The 17,229-nt window shown below is 34.4% G+C and overlaps 1 protein-coding gene across 1 annotated transcript in view; it reads left to right on the forward strand.

Moving 5' to 3' along the window:
• Window positions 1–17,229, forward strand: part of LOC145245846 (uncharacterized) — a 332,738-nt gene that overhangs the window by 3,455 nt on the left and 312,054 nt on the right. Inside the window, exon 2 of the mRNA XM_080107508.1 lies at window positions 12,177–12,335. Within this exon, the coding sequence (XP_079963634.1) occupies window positions 12,180–12,335 (156 nt within the window). The 5' untranslated portion in view covers window positions 12,177–12,179. The remainder of the gene's footprint in view (window positions 1–12,176; window positions 12,336–17,229) is intronic.

Genomic DNA, 17,229 nt, shown 5'->3' on the forward strand with positions numbered 1-17,229 from the left:
ACTGATAGGGCGATAATTGATAGGGTCAGTCCTTTCACCAGAATTCTTGTACACTTGTACCACAGAGGCCATCTTCCAGCTATTAGGGAAGCAAGATTCAGCAAGGCATTTATTGCAGAGCTTGGAAAGTATGGGGTCTAACTCAGCTAGGCATTTCTTAATTAATATAGCAGAAATGAGATCAGGCCCATATACCTTGGAGGTGTCTAATTTTTTTTATGATATCGTGGAATTGAGAAAGAGTGATTTTTACATCATAAAGTGTGGCTTCAGTCTGCATATGGAAATTTGGGAGAGAGTTGTTTGTTTGCTCTAAGACAGAGTTGAAGGCAAATCACCAGGAAAGCAGTTCTGCCTTCCTGGTTACGATACGTACGACCTTCTGGTTGTTGAATAGTGGAGGAATTACTGATCGTCTTTTATTCACTACATTATTATAAATCTTCCAGAAATCACAAGTTCCTATCTTTTGTGATTCTATGTTCCCTGGTTATTTTAGCATGCCTTCTTTTGGTTGTGGCTATTTCTCTCTTAAAATGATTTCTAGCATCTATAAATTTTTGCCTATTTGTATTTGACTTATGACGTATGAGCTGGTGGAATGCATGCTGTCTTTGTGCAGTGGCGGCTGCACAATCTGTACTGAACCATGGGAGTGGTTGGGGGCTTGCTATAATACTTCTGTGTGGGAACATATGCTTCAATGTCCACTTTACTCCATTTGGTTGTCTCATTGGCATACTATTGGCAGGAAGAGAGAAGACATTGGATGATGGGGTATCTCGGATGTGTTCTCTGATGTCTTCCCAGTCAGTTCTTTTGCAGTATCTTGTTGTCTTGAGCAATAGCTCCTCACCTGGGGGTTGGGATTTAAGTGTGATGTCAACTGATACCACTAGGTGTTCTGTGTTTCCAAGTGGACTGTGGGCATTAGTAACACAATCCTCGAGTACTGTGATGAGGAATAGGTTTAGAAGTGAAGCCTGCTGGTGTTCACGATCTGGGAGGCGAGTTGGGAACATGACTGTTTGTGTGAGGGAATGGGCTATAGAGAAGCCGGGTTTGTATTACTGTACACATAGATTCGAAAAAATTGTCAAAAAACAAATATATAACAAATAAATGTTATCAAAGGCAAGATGAGTTACTTTTCTACCTAACTGGATATATTTTTTGTGTTTTTATTCAGTGTAACATGTTTATTCAGCTCGAAAAACATGCAGTGTTTACCGATGTATTGGAAAATTCAAAATGGCGGCCGACTCTTTCTCAGAGAGGGTAAGTTTGGGAAAAGGTATTATAAATAATAAACTAAACAAAATACTGTTAGAAATTCGCTCAATATATGTTACTGTGACATAACTTGACATATATTCGGTTGTTTTTTAATAGTATTTTGTCTAGTTTATTATTTATAAGATCTTTTCCCAAACTTACCATGTTAAAGAGACAGTCGGGCGCCATTTTGAATTTTCCAATACATCGGTAAACACTGCATGTTTTTCGAGCTGAATAAACATGTTACATTGAATAAAAACACGAAAAATATATCCAGTTAGGTAGAAAAGTAACTTATCTTGCCTTTGATAACATTTATTTGTAATATATTTGTTTTTTTACAACTTTTTAGAATTTATGTGTACAGTAATACAAACCCGAGAAGCTATAAGTACAGTGTCCAGCTGCATCTCTTCAACCTGAGAAACCAAGGCAATTTTTATGGTGGACATTAAAGTAACCAAACACATGTATTTGGGTGTTATTGTCTAAGGAGAATGCCGCATCTATACTATCAGAGACATGATCGATTAAGGTACAGTCCTGACTTGAAGGAGAATGGTAGAGAAAATATAAATAACTAACGCAGTGATGAAAGGCTAGTCGAAAGAACATAAAAGCTTGGTCATCCGATTCTAGACGTTGCTCTCTATTTAAGGAGAAGGTGTTTCGAATATAGACTTGAAGCCCATGCATATATCTATCTGAGTCCTTACAGCAAAGAGGGAGGTATCCTGGCATGTTTAAGTAGTTAGAGGGGATTGAAGTGTTTAGGTTTGTTTCACTTAATGCTAAAATATCCGGGGAGTTTATTAAGAGGTAAGACTTCACAACATCTAGATTACCTCTAAGCCCACGGATATTTGTGAATGCGAGCCTCAAGGGGGGAGGCGAATTGGTTTTGTTTGGGTGGTTGTCTTGTTTGATCGTGATATTTGTTTGGGTTGTCATTTCATTACGTTTTTGTTTAATTTTAGGTTTGGGGAAGAGTGTTGCAAAAAGTGGGCCAGTTTTGATGGCAAATATACACACAATGGTCCATTATCCAAGTCCTGCCTAGAAAGTTTCTAAATATTTTAGATGAGGAATGATAATTTGTATGTTATTCTCACAACGTTTCGGCCGATGTAACCTCCAACTTTAGATGTATTTTTTTAGATATACAATCTTACTACTTATCATGTGACTACATATTATTGCATATTATTAATATATATATATATATATATATATATATATATATATATATATATATATATATATATATATATATGTATATATATATATATATATATTTGGGTTGTCATTTTATTATGTTTTTGTTTAATTTCCGGTTGCGGGAGAGGGAGACAGTGTTTGGTAAAGTGGGCCAGTTACACACACAATGGTCCATTTAGCCGAGTGTGTTTTGGCCGATGTAACCTCTGACCTTCTTCATGTGCATCTTTTCCAACTTGGGAACTTTATTCATCAAATGTTCATCATTCAAATGTAATTCTTAGTTATTATGACCTGTAATAAGAATTGAGATAAACATTTTGGCACTAGTGCAGTTTAGCACCACCAAGCCAATTGTGAGGTGATTGCGTTAAAAAAAGTAGGCACTTGTGACAGTTTAATATACCTAAGCAAATGTAGAAAGCTATTCTTAACATGGGAAGAGGAGGGGATCTTTTTTAAACTTACCAGTCATCTGGGGAGTGTCGATAATTGATCCAAAATCGAAAATGAAACAAAATACTGACAGCAACCCACCCAATGAACGTCACTGTAACATTACAAATAATGGTAATGTAAAGTCCGTTGGGAGATTTTGTTTAATTTTCGAATTTTGAACGATTATCAGGATTAGCTTGTGTCAGCCAATTTGTTCTCATTGTAACTTAAGCACTTACCATTATTGTGTTTTGAAATGAATAAACGCTTTAAAATAAATTGAACCATAAAAACTTATCCTAGCAAATAAATGAGTAACTTATTTTACCTTTGGTACCATTTTATTGTGATATATTTGTTGTTTTTTTATCACTTTTTGCTTTACCCTGTAATTCTATCAGAAAGACAAGACATAGTAGTTCATAAATTGTATTTTTTGAAAAGATTCTGAAACGCTGAAGGTGTTAAAATTAATTTAGTTTGATGTAAGAAATAGAAAAAAAAAAAAAGAAATAGTTTTAAATTAGTAAATTAGTCGACATACTGTCATAGATCTAAAATGTCTGCTCCAAAACTAGTGGATATAAAACTTGGAATGGAGAAGAGTTCAAACAAAAAAAAAAAAAAAAAAGAAGTCTTTTAGTGAATTAAATAAAAATAATTTATTTAAAACAAGCTAAAAAGAATCATTTTATAAATATTATTATTATTATTATTATTATTATTATTATTATTATTATTATTATTATCCTTATCTCTGCAATTATTAAAATGGAAACGATTTGTCCCATCTAGAAAAAATCATTATAACAATACAAATACAGACGCCACATATAAAATCTATATAGTCATACTACCTGCTAATACTTGTAGGTTTTGCAGATATTATAATCTCTTTTATTAATTTTTATAATTTTCTCTAATAGTTCCAAGGAGCGTCACTCTCCACAACAAATCATATTTACAGGTGGTAGGAGGATACATACTCAGTTATTATTACGTCCTCTTTCTGTTCCAGAGGACACTGCAAACTTTGATACATTTGCCATTTTTTTGTAAGCGTGCTAATTGTGTTAACTTTCTAGTTCCGTACATTTAACATTCACTCATTATAGCTACTCTACAGAAATACGAATCTCTCCCTTCAGAAATCATTATTAAGTTCTACTCAATTTGATTGGCTGTTTGCATATGTTTACTGGATTTAGAGAATGTAGGATTAAGGGAATTTCGAATGGTGACTAACAACTATTGAGAATTAAACAACATGGTGTCTCCCAACAAAACAACAAACAATTGGATAACAAAAACTAAAATAATATCTAACTTTGTATGCTTACTTCTGGCTCATTGAAGAAATCGCATGTCATAACTGACCCCCCCCAAATTTCTTTTCATTTTTTTTCTTTTTATCGTCATTGTAGCTGTCGCTGTCGTCATTCTTTGTTGCCGCTGTCAGTAGTTACAAATTTTATGCAAACATATTAAAATACACATAAAAAAATACAATAAACCGTACTAAAAAATAACGTTTTTATTTAGAAATCTATACTTAATATGGAAGGTGACAGCTTTTTGTAACTATTCTGCTCAGTGTGCCCTATCCAGCTTTGATAGAGTTCAAAACTGACTTTGAAATCTAGTAGGTGATGCCCTTTTTCTTTTCCCTGGGATTTTCTTTCCCACAGAAGTGACATTGCAAAACTGTCTCTGCTCTATCGTTATTTTCATGGCAAGTGCTCCACTGACCACTGAACTCCAATATAGTCCTCCCTTGCCAAGCGTTCACAAAAACACTCGACTAGCTACAACCACTATATACAATATCCCCCGCTCTCTATTTGTGCCTAAATCTAAACACAGATTCTATTTCCATGAACAAAGCTTCTTTCCCAGAACTGTCTGTCTGTGGAACACGGTTCCGTTGGCCTGCTTACCAGTTGAATACAACATGGTAGCCTTCTAATCCAATGTAAACAAGTTCTCGTTCAGCTGTCCTCATAAATAATCAAATTCTACCCAATTTACACCATTAATGAATACTACGCTACCACCTTACATTCATTAACCCTTATCCTCGAGTGGCCGTCAAGGCTTGATAATCAAAAAATGCAAAACTATTCTGTATTCTCACCTAATATTTTAATAAACAAATAATACTATATATATATATATATATATATATATATATATATATATATATATATTTAACTTGCATGCCATATCTAAAAAATAGCCTAGTCCATATTCTGCATAGAATAGGGTTGCATAGAATACAGAATAGGGTCTTCCTTGCTTTATTTCAGGATTGGAATAAAACACAACATCAGTCATGGCCGCCTTTGGCTGATAGTTAATACCAGCAGTAACCATCAGTGCAACCAGTGCCTGTCCCTGTCCCTGCCATGAAGTGACACTAACCACCTTAAAAAAGAACTGACCACCAGTTACCACAAATCACCATCATAACCACCAATGACCAACAGTGCCTGCTAATGTATGACAGTGTCCAGCAATTGAAGACAGGCGATTTGTCTGCCAGTGCCTGCCAATACCAGCCAGTATCTGTCCTTGTGTGACGGTAACCACCTTAAAAGAGCATTGGTCACAATTATCATCAATTACTGTCATAACTGTCAGTGCCTGCCACTGGATGACAGTGCCCAACAATTGAAGAAAAGCAGTTTCATTTCATAGCAGTCCAATGGAGGCACACACTGGTCATGATTGACAGTGATTGACAAACACCGATAGTTGGAGAGGAAGTCAGTGCCTGCTAGTAAATACGAGTAACCACCGTAAAATGCCAATGGCCACCAGTGCATGTTATTAAAGACAGTCAATTTCATTTCGGAGCAGTTCAATAGAGGCCGATACTGGTTGTGATCGCCAGTGACTGACAGTGAATGCCGGGAACTGACATTTGTAGAGGCAGCTAGTGTTCACAAGTAAATGCAAGTAACCGCCTTAAAACAGTACTAACTGCCAGTGGTCATCAGTATGTGCCACAGGCATCCAGTAACAGCCACAGAATGCCAGTGCCTAACAATGCCCAGCAATTCAGAGCAATCCAATAGAAGCCAACACTGGTCATATCCACCAGTGACTGCCAGTTACAAAGGTGACCAGTGCCACTAGTTAATGCCAGGACCTGCAAACTAGCACAAACCAGCACTAATCGCAAATGAGCACTAGTGATGAAACTGGCAAGACAATGCCCAACAGTGGGAGCCAGATGATTTTATTTTGGTCATAGCCATCAGTATCTGATATTTCCAAGGGCCAATAGTGGTCCCCACTAGCAACCATAGTTTAATTTGTTTTTAGTGGGTGGGAGTCCTTTACTAAATTTGTTCTGGCTTTGTGTCATATTTCCTCCAAGCAACGCCAGTACCTGGGTCCTGCTAATTTTAAATAAATTATTTTTATATAATTCCACTAAAAGGCTATTTCTTTTCTTCTGAACTCATCTCCATTTCTATTTTTATATGAACTGGTTTTAGAGACGGTCATCTTGAATTTTTGCCAGTATGTCAGTTAATTTACTAATTTAAAAAGTGTTTTTTTTTTCTTTTTTTTGTATTTCATACGTGACATTAAATTTATTTTAATTCCAATACGTTCACCATGGCATAATCTTTTGAAAAATGCACACACAATTTTTTAGTTATTGTATATTGATTTACTGATAAAAAAAGAATTATTTATGTGTCAGGAAAGTACGCGTTTATCAAAGATAATTTAACATGGGCTTTCTTTTTATGAGCACAAAAGAACAATAATACTACACTCTTGCTTATAAACTTTAATTCTAATCAGAAATCACTTTTGAATTTTTCACAACAACCGCAAGGAAAAGTTTCGATAATGTTATATAGCCTTACCTCATATGCTGATTCACACACACACACACACACACACACACACACACACACACACACACACACACACACATATATAAACAAAATCAAGAAATAAAAATTTAATTTACAAGCCAAAAGAATATAAATAATAATATTTATATAGTAATCCCAACCAAATAAAAAAAACTCAATACAACCAAGATAGGAAATAGAGCTTGTCACAGAACAGCAGAATTTATGACTTTAAATTATAATTTACAAAAAATTATTGTACGACAGGATACACAAAAAGGAAATATTAAGATTTCCTTAATCCGCAGAGTTGTAAAGAATGCGTTCTTCTCATCAGAGCAAAGATATTAAATAAATGAATATCATAGTGAAGTTATGAATTTGTACATGGAAATGCATAACCACTCGATATCATTTCATCTGGATTTTTAATATTTAATTTTTAATTCACTGTTTTTATTTTTCATTTCTTTTCCTCATTCATGAACTCTTTGCACTAAAACTTTTTTTGCATGTGTGACTAGTTTTAATATAATGCTGTTTCAATTTATGCATAAGTATAATTTAGTCTTAAATTGTGTTCTCTCTCTCTCTTTCCTTCTCTCTCTCTGTCTCTCTCTCTCTCTGTCTGTCTGTTTCGGTCTGTCTGTCTGTCTGTCTGTCTGTCTGTCTGTCTCTCTCTCTCTCTCTCTCTATATATATATATATATATATATATATATATATATATATATAGTTAGTTATAAAATATATATGGCGATTAAACTACACTGAATATTCCGCGTTTCATCCACTCTAGGATTCTTCAGGCTTATGTGCGAATTTTGTGGTTGTCTGTCCTTTTTATACACGCACCTTCTATTGAGATTTTAGTTAGCCAATCAGATTTCTAGTATCCACCGCGCCCTTCCTATCAGCCAATGGGCATGCACTTACCGGACAAAGGCCTATTTGACCTCTGGTTGATATATTCCTTTGTGTATGCTCTATTTTGCCTGGATATCTAGCTTTAAATTTAGGTTAGTTTTTTATTTTTATTTATTTAAAAAAAATTTTTTTTTATGTTAGTTTATATATACACATATATGTATACAAAATACAACCGCTAGATACAACGCGCGGCTCTTTACAAACAGACTTCTTTCTCCAACTTTAAAACATGGCAAGGAAGAAGAAAAGGAAAAATAAAAGAACCAGAACAACGCACTGAAGATGGAGTATACCTCTGAAATATATTTGTGATAAATTTCAAACAAGTAAAATATTTATTTATTTTCCTAATATTATGTTGTGATTTGGCTTTCAGGCGCACTTGATGCGTATTTTATTTTATTCAAATTAAAACAACGTTTATATATGAACTCTCATCCTTGACAATATATATATATATATATATATATATATATATATATATATATAATTTGAGGTTGTTATTATTCAAAGGTAAGGTAACTAGTGAAATATAACGAGGTTAATACAAGAGTGTTCAATGCCGGGGTAGAGCAAGTTACACTTTCAATTTGTCTTTACATAAGCAGTAATGTGTTGCTATACAGTCATGACCGAAACATGCTCATGACTGTGTAGCAACACATTACCGCTTATGTAAAGACAAATTGAAAGTATCTATATATATATATATATATATATATATATATATATATATATATATATATATATATATATATTAGTGATGGGACGATTCCAATATTTTCCCTGATTCCGATACAATTACCGATTCTGTGCTAAATTCCCGATTCTGATTCCGATTCTTTATAAATCTCTAATTATTAAACTATAAGATTGTTGTTTTCCTCGATTTTCATAAAAACACATGTTAAATATGCAGATATTTTCGTCAAAATGTAAAAATACACTTGTGGAGAGTGATCTATCAATTTTAGCTTTATTGGTAATTTAAAATCAATGAATATTTATTATTTCATCGTTATTACTAGCAATGGAAGATTTTACTTTAAACAAAATCAAATGAAAAAGACATTAAAAGAATCGTTTTGGCATCGGAAAATAGGCATTCATTTTTCCGATTCCGATACCGATTCCAATACCCCCAAATCTGCTAATTTTCCGATTCCCGATTACAATTCCGATTAATCGTCCCAATACATATATACACACACATACATTAGGTTGAGAAGAAAGTTCTTGCAGAATTTTTAATTTTGATTTCAAATGATGTATTTTCAAATAAGTTTTCACCTTTACTTTATATATGATTTTAAAGAGCGTTTTTTTTGGTCTATCTAATCGTTTAAATTACAAGTGTTTTAAAACACATCAACAACATCAAAGGCTGTCAATGACGAAGTTCTCTCTGATTCTCTCTCCTCTGATCTCGAGCGCGTGGTTCAGTGGGGGAAGATGTGGCTAGTTACCTTTAATGCATCTAAAACCAAACTCCTATCCTTACATCATCAACGCTCTGATCCCCAGCTGGCATCAATTGTGATGGATGGCTCTCGTCTGGGTGAGGCCCCGTGTTTTGACAAGCTTCTGGGTTTGACCTTTACTCCTGATCTGAAATGGAACACGTACATCAAGTCTGTTGCCAAGGTCGCAGGAAAGATGGTGGGATCCTTCTACCGCTCCAGAAGATATCTCACTACTGATGCAATTCTCTATCTATATAAAAGCCAAGTACGGCCAAGGATGGAATACTGTTGCCATATCTGGGCAGGAGCTGCCAAAAACAGCCTATCATGCCTTGACAGAGTACAAAATAGACTTCGTGGTTTAGTGGGGATGCCCTTTTCTCTACCCTGCAACCCCTCTCCCACAGAAGAGACGTTGCGAGCCTATCCTTGTTTTATCGTTATTTTCATGGCAGGTGCTCGTCTGAACTCCAATCTCTGGTCCCCCCTCGCCAAACTTTCACGAAAATCACCCGTCTAGCTGAATCCACTGTGAAAAATTTCCCCCACTCTATATCTGTGCCTAAATCAAAACGCGGATTTCATGAGCAAAGCTTCTTTCTTAGAACTGCACGCCTGTGGAACTCTGTTCCGTCTGCCTGCTTCCCTCCGGACTACAACTTGGATGTCTTTAAGTCTAATGTTAACAAATTCCTTATGAACCGCCCCCCTAATTAAACACTTCATAAAATCTCCTCACTAACGTGATGTACTTGCAATAACCCTTATCCCTGAGTGGCTTCCGGGCCTTGATAAGTGGTGATCACTGTGTAAAAAAAAAAAAAAAAAAAAAAAAAACAATTATGTCTTTTTTTTCAGAACGTTAGATACAGGATGGAAATAAGAAAATTCACACAATTTTCTTATTTCAATTCAAGCTAGGCCGAAAAGCTGCAGACATAGCTTGCAATATCAATGAAGCGTTTGACCCAGGAACCACTACTGAGCACACAACACAATGGTGGTTTAAGAAATTTCGTGGCGGTGACGAGACTCTTGAAGATGATGAGCGTAGTGGTCGACCATCGGATGTTGACAACAATCAATTAACAGCTTTAGTTGAAACCAATCTACGCACAACTATTTGAGAACTTGCTTCTGAATTAGACGTAATGTATACAACGATTTTCAACCACTTGAGAGAGATTAGAAAGACAAAAACTTGATAAATGAGTGCCTCACAAATGGAACGACAAGGAAAAGAAACGTCTTTATGAAGTGTCATTTTCCCTTCTTTTACGCAATAAGAACGACCTGTTTCTTAACTGGGTTGTGACTTGCAATGAAAAGCGGGTTCTTTACAACAACAGGTGATGCTTAGCTCAGTGGTTAGATGCAAACTAAGTTCCACAAGACTTCTCGAAGCCAGAGTTGCACCAAAAGAAGGTCATGCTGACTATTTGGTGGTCTGCGACTGGTCTCCTCCATTACAGGTTTTTGAATGCAGGCAAAACCATTACAGCAGATAAGTACTGTCAATAAATGGATGACATGCATCAGAAACTTCGACAACAACACCCAGCATTAGTTAACAAAAAAGGCCTAATTCTCCTCCATGACAATGCCCGACCGCATGTGGTTAAACAGACCCTGCAGAAGTTGGACAAATTGGGCTACAAAACTCTGTCTCATCCGCCATACTCTTCAGATCTTTCACCTATCGACTACCACATTTTTTAGCATCTTGACAACTTTCTGCATAAGAAATGCTTCAAAAACCTAAGTAATATCAAAAACGTCTTAGTGACTTCATCGTTACCAGAACGCAAGATTTTTAAGTGACTGGCATACATACACTTGTGCGTTGATTCTGAGGGTGCTTATTTTGATCATTAAATTTTTGTTTGAGCTAAGATATGTTCATCTAAATTTAAAAGTTAAAAACAGCAAGAATTTTCGTATCAACTTGAGATATATATATATATATATATATATATATATATATATATATATATATATCAAGTTGACCCTTTTTCCATTTTGTTGTCTGTACTGGTAAATGCCCTAATTTGGTTATATTATAACAGTATTATTTGGCCTGGTGATTCTTAAAAAGTCGAACTAATTTAGTTAAGATAAAGCTGTTTCAATGGTAGCCATCTTAAAGCTGAAAAGTTCAAGATAACCACAAAAATACATTGAAACAATCCAAATATATTAGTTTCAGTTTTTCTTTTGGGGGGGGGGGCGTGAGGGATTCAAGTTTAACTTTGCGTAGTCTCCCTTCAGCTAACTCGTCACCCGGATTTTACCGAGTCAATATCAGGCAGCTATGGGGCTGATCTGTATAAGCACCTTATTTTTTGTTATGCCCCATTCCCCTGCTGAGAGAGTTCTCTCGTCCCACCCTCACGTCTCTGGCTTCAGTTTTATGACTATTACTACTACTACTACTACTACTACTCATGATGTACTTACCCCCCTCCCCATCATCATCACTACCAATAGCAACGACTGCAGATTCCTTCAGTCTCAAATCATGAGTTGCGCTGGGCGCACTTGTAAAAGTTTTCGTCTATCAACTACGTAAGAGAAAGAATATAAAGTAAAAAGTGCCCGTGTTTTTATCCGGGTGTAGTTAGGTGATGGGATATGTACCCCCCTGCCCCCCTCCCCCTATTTTTAAACATCACTGACCAGCGTAGATATGCGGTTTTTTTTTTCTTTAAGTAAGGCCTCCTTATTTATCCAAACCCTCTCTCCATTAAAAACACGCTCTTAAATACGCTTGAGAGAGTGGAATCTAAATAAAATTACCAAAAACTATAACGGTAGCCATCCCAGTCCTTTACACCCACGCAGCTTTTTGGTGACTCGTTTAATCTATTTCTGTCTTCATCATTATTTTAATTTATTTATTTAAAAGAAAAAAGGGATATATATATCTACATATATATTTAAAATTTTATGTTTATCCTGTTTGTTGGCAAAAAAGAGGATGGCAACTAGCAGTGCTCGGATGTCTTATACGAAGTATTACCAGCAACAGCAAAATGGCAAATTCGCAACCCTGCCCCATGGCTCCAACAAAGACGCGGACGCCACTTACGATATGCACCATAAGATGTCCAAAAAGATCGCCCAGCTGACCAAGGTAAGTTTCGTTGTACCTCTCTTTCTCTTTCTTTCTCGCGCACACACAAGGGCACTTTTTGAAGCTGTCAAAAAACTAACCTAAGAAAGGCTTCTTTGATATGACAGGGGCGCATCGCCGCATCTGGTGTTTCTCTGTGGTCTAGGAGCCCAGATGAGTGCTTTTTGCATTTTACGTGCCGTCTTAGATATTATTTTTGGTGCTTTATGCGGCTATGTTACTGCGCTATTTTAAAAACATGGTATTTCCAAGTTAAAGTTAAGTTTTACGATGTTTTTGTTGATTATATTGTTAGGTGAAAACAAAATAGTTACAAAACATCATCCCCTCCCCATGTTAAGAATGGTTTTCTTATTAATAATGTTATTATTTCAGGGCAATAACACAGGTACCGGATTTTCAAGTTAAAGTGTAGAATAGTTAAGGCGTTTCATCCTCTTCCTATGTTAAGAACGGCTTTTTTTTTTAATGACTGTACAAATACCCCCTTCCCTACATGGACCCTAAGACCTGGTTCTTGCCTTTAAACTTTCAAGTTTACAAATTTCTTTCTTTTCGTTCTGAAGTAAGTACTTCCGAAGAGTCGCGCTAGTGTACACAAGTAAGCCATGTTACTTTAGTAATAATTAACAAATGATTTTACGGCACCCGGGCACCGCGGCGGTGTACTGCACTGGTGCAGTTTAGCATCCCCATGCAAATGAATTGTTTTCATTTTCAGAGAGTTCCGTAGAGTTAACGAAGAAGTTCCTATCCCCGTGTTTTAAGAATGACTTTCTACGGCCCGTGCACAAGTGCTAATTTTACTATCCCGTCAAAATCCCGAAATAATTTTGAAGCCTTTAAACTGACGAAAAGAAAGTAATTTCTGATTTGAATTAAGATTTAAAGGAAAACACTACTTTTTTTATGCGCCCTTGTTGAAGTTTTTTTCTCTTTTTCTATTGTTTGGTATTTTTTTTTAAATTTCTTTATTACTACTATTTCTACTACTAGTAGAAAGTAAGAAATTATACCAACTGTAGGCATTCAAATTTCATTCAAAGTTAAGGTAGTGAATTATAGTAGGAGTAAAGTGTAATATCTGTTCTGATCCTATCCTGAGATATCAGCACTTATGCAGAGAAAGTTACCGCGTTGAAATAAAAATAACGTTATTATTTAGAAAGCCATTCTTAACATGGGAGGGGAGGGTGTTTTACAACTATTCTGGACTTTCACCTAACAATTTAATAATAAAAAAAAGTCATTGAATTCGAAACTACCACGGTGCTAATGCAGAGAGTGATCCGCGCTATTTTTTAAATCGTTTCCAAGTTTAATTAAAGTTTTATGTTTTTTTTTTTATTCAATTGTAAGGTTAAAGTACAGAATAGGTACAAAACACCCTCCCCTCCCCATGTTAAGAATGGCTTTTTAAATAATAACGTTATTATTTCAGCACGGATCACTCTCTGCATGAGTACCACACTACCACTAACCCTAAGTCCAATAGGCAACAGTCTGGCCCAAAGATAATATAATAAACGGTACTTATACAGTAGGTACCTCTTAAAGAAAGATTTTTTTTTATAACCGTTTTCCAATAATAAAAAATATATATTCATATATTTTAATATATGACTCTTGAGATAATAAAAATTGCAAATTCCAAATCGGCCTAAAAAAATTCATTTGGACTTTATTATTTAAATTGATAGAGGGTGATCTGTATTTTTTGCGTCTTTTTTCAAAAAAGTATGGAGGCCTGTAAGCAACATTATATTTAGATACATAAGTGTCAACAGAAGACGTTAAAATTAATTTTATTTATTATCTCTCGTCTGTGTACTTCGGTAATAAAAATCTAAGCTAAGTCTTATATTGCTTTTTTTATCCATAGCAAAAAGAAAAAAAAAAAAAGAAAAATGTTACTTCCATTATAATGCGAATGCCCATCCATAGAAATTGACACAAACACACAAAATGATGACGTTACTGTTAATGCGTACAATGCTGACATTTTACATAACGTCGAGGAGATACCAATTATACAGCGAAGTTATTGTGCTGAGATAATAATGTTATTATTTAGAAACCCATTCTTAACATAGGGAGAGGTGGGTGTTTTATAACTATAGTGTACTTTCACCTAACAATTAAAAAAAAAAGATAGGTGCTTGTTGAGATAGTCGACAAATCGATTTTTTTAAATATACTGTTTTAAACAACAAAAATATTACGCATTTAATTGTCATGTCTAAAAAAGTAATATATCCAAAAATTACGATAATTCATAGCTTAGAACAATTGCTATGGTGTTTTTAGTAAAAAAAAAAAAATATTTCAATATACGTTATAAATATTGCATGACATAAATATGCAATCTAAAATATGCGTTCTAAATTATGTCCCCTGTGTGAACTCTTTACCGTCTACTTTATAACATCTAAAAAATATGCAATTTTCTTCAATTTTCTGTCAAAATTACTTTTAACTACAAATAACTTTCTACTTGATGAATTGTAATTTTGGATACATTACTATTTTCGACATGACATATTAAAAAAAAAATGGATCTGTAGACTCTCTTTCAAAAGATATCGTAAAACTTGAATTTAACTTTAAGGTACTTTGTAAGAAATTTCTTTCTCACACATCTCAATTTCCTCCCTGCAGAAGCAAATGAATCCCACAAACAAAAGCAATACCTTTAAACTCAAAATTTATTCCCAAGTAACAGCAATAAAAGTTCTTTGGTTCTGGTATAGTCCCTTTTGCAAAACGGTGGCCCAATTTGCTTCCATACGCATGGAGCCTTTAGTTTGAATTCCTATTGTTGGAATGTTAGTTTGTCCTTCCTTTGGAAGGACTCATGAATGTTTCATGGTAAACTCGGCGGGAATTATGGCGCCTATAATCAGGCATACGTGAGCCCCATAGGACTCAAGATGAATTGAGATAAAATCCAATAATTGGTAAATAAACATGCTGAACAATTCTTGAATGTCATCCTCAATTAGAATAAATACAGCAAAATAAGTTGTCTCTGCTTGTTGTAGCCTTCATTCACCAAATGTTTGATGTCCATGAAGGAATTGTCTTGACTCCCTCGAGAGAACCGCTGAGTTGAGTCTATCCCGATGCCGAGTTTCTGTTAGACTGAAAAATAAAAGCATGATACAAAAAGGGCGCTAAGCAATTTACTTGACTCATTCAAAATTAACCAATCACGGACCGGCTACTAGAAGTGTGTGGCCGGCCTAAACAAGAAAGATGGTGGTTTCTCACAACTTTTACAGTTTGAAGACATTAAAAAAGAAAGGAAAATATTGAAAAAAAAAAAAGTTATAGTGTATGTATTCGTTATGGAATAAAGTTTTCATACAAAAAAATTCACTTAGTTTGATCAAGTCATTTTTTTTTTTTACAGAGGAAAATCAAATTTTTATGAGATCGATTGTATTATCACCATTTGCCTGTTTCTGAGAACGAGGAAGGGGTACCTTTAAACGGAAAAGGGATTAACAAAGGACAAAATTAAAAAGGGATTTAAAAAAAGGATATAAAAACCCTGTAAAATAAGTGAAAAAAAAGAACCTAAAATGTTTATCCAAGTATTTTTTCTGCCCATATTTCAAAATAATCTCGTCAAATTTTGGCAAACTTTAAGCGGTGATTAGAGTTATCTCCCCTGGCGCCCTCCTCCTCATTTGCAAAAAACAAAATGGCCACAACACAATCGATCTCATTAAAGTTGGATTTTCCTTTGTAAAAAAAACCCAAAAAACAAACTACTTGATCAAATTAAGTGATTTTTTTTTTTTGTATGAAAACTTTATTCCATAACGAGTACGTACAATATAACTTTATTTTCATTTTTTAATATCTTTATTAAACTGTACAAGTACCAACTTCAGTATTTAAAAAATAGCAAAGTAATTTCTCTGCATAAGCACGGAGAAATCCTTCTAAACCAAGGTAATTTTGATTTTTTTTTTTTGTTGCTATCCAGTACCTCTGTTTTGGGAAGCTGTATTTTTCCCACATAACTGACCGTTTGTCTAACTCTATCCTTGTAGGCAGTCAAATAAATAGCGATAATTATATCAATGGACAGGTCATTTTATTCAATATTTAGTGAAAAAAATTGACTTTTATCGATTCCCTTATACTCAGTGCGTGTGTACTGTTCAATTTATTATTTTTTTTCTATTAGTTGATTTTTATATTGCCACTAGTATTTAATGTTTGTATTAAAGTAAAGAAGGGCATTTTTGTGCTTCTACAGAATTTGAACCGAACCAACCCGAACTAAACGTAAAACTTGAGCTAAGTTTAGTATAAAAAAAAAAATCAGTACATCTTTTTAATGCAACAATTTTTAAATCTTAAAGTTTTGTAAATATATTTAAAAAAAAAAATCTTGATCACAACATTCAACCATGTCTACTATTTGACGTGTTTACAAACAATCAATGGCAATGTCAAGGTCAAACCACCGTTGTCATTTGAAATGTGCGCCGGTCTTTGTTTCTGCTACAGGGTATCTATTCTTTACTTGGTCTGACAAATTCAAATTGCATCAATGCTAATTTAAAATTTTATTTATTTATTTTGTGGGCTAGTTGTCATAGCATAATTCAAATTTGATTTCAAAGTTAAACTGTTTGCGTGAGTGTCAAGGAATTCGGTTTTAATCAGCAGAAAGGACTGAAAAACAAACAAAAAAACAAATAAACAAAAAGTCAAAGAAATAACTGTTACCAAAATCAGTAAAAGTTAATTTTCTATCTACTTGCTTAATTTTTTGTTTTTTAAAGTATTTTAAAGCGCTTTTTATTTCGATTGAGGAGTTTGGTAAAATATATTACATTAGACTGAAAAACAAATATGATTGACAGACGTTTGGCAA

Source organism: Euprymna scolopes, chromosome 23 (assembly GCF_053919585.1).
Source record: "Euprymna scolopes isolate OS-2025 chromosome 23, ASM5391958v1, whole genome shotgun sequence".
NCBI classification, from domain to species: Eukaryota; Metazoa; Mollusca; class Cephalopoda; order Sepiida; family Sepiolidae; genus Euprymna; species Euprymna scolopes.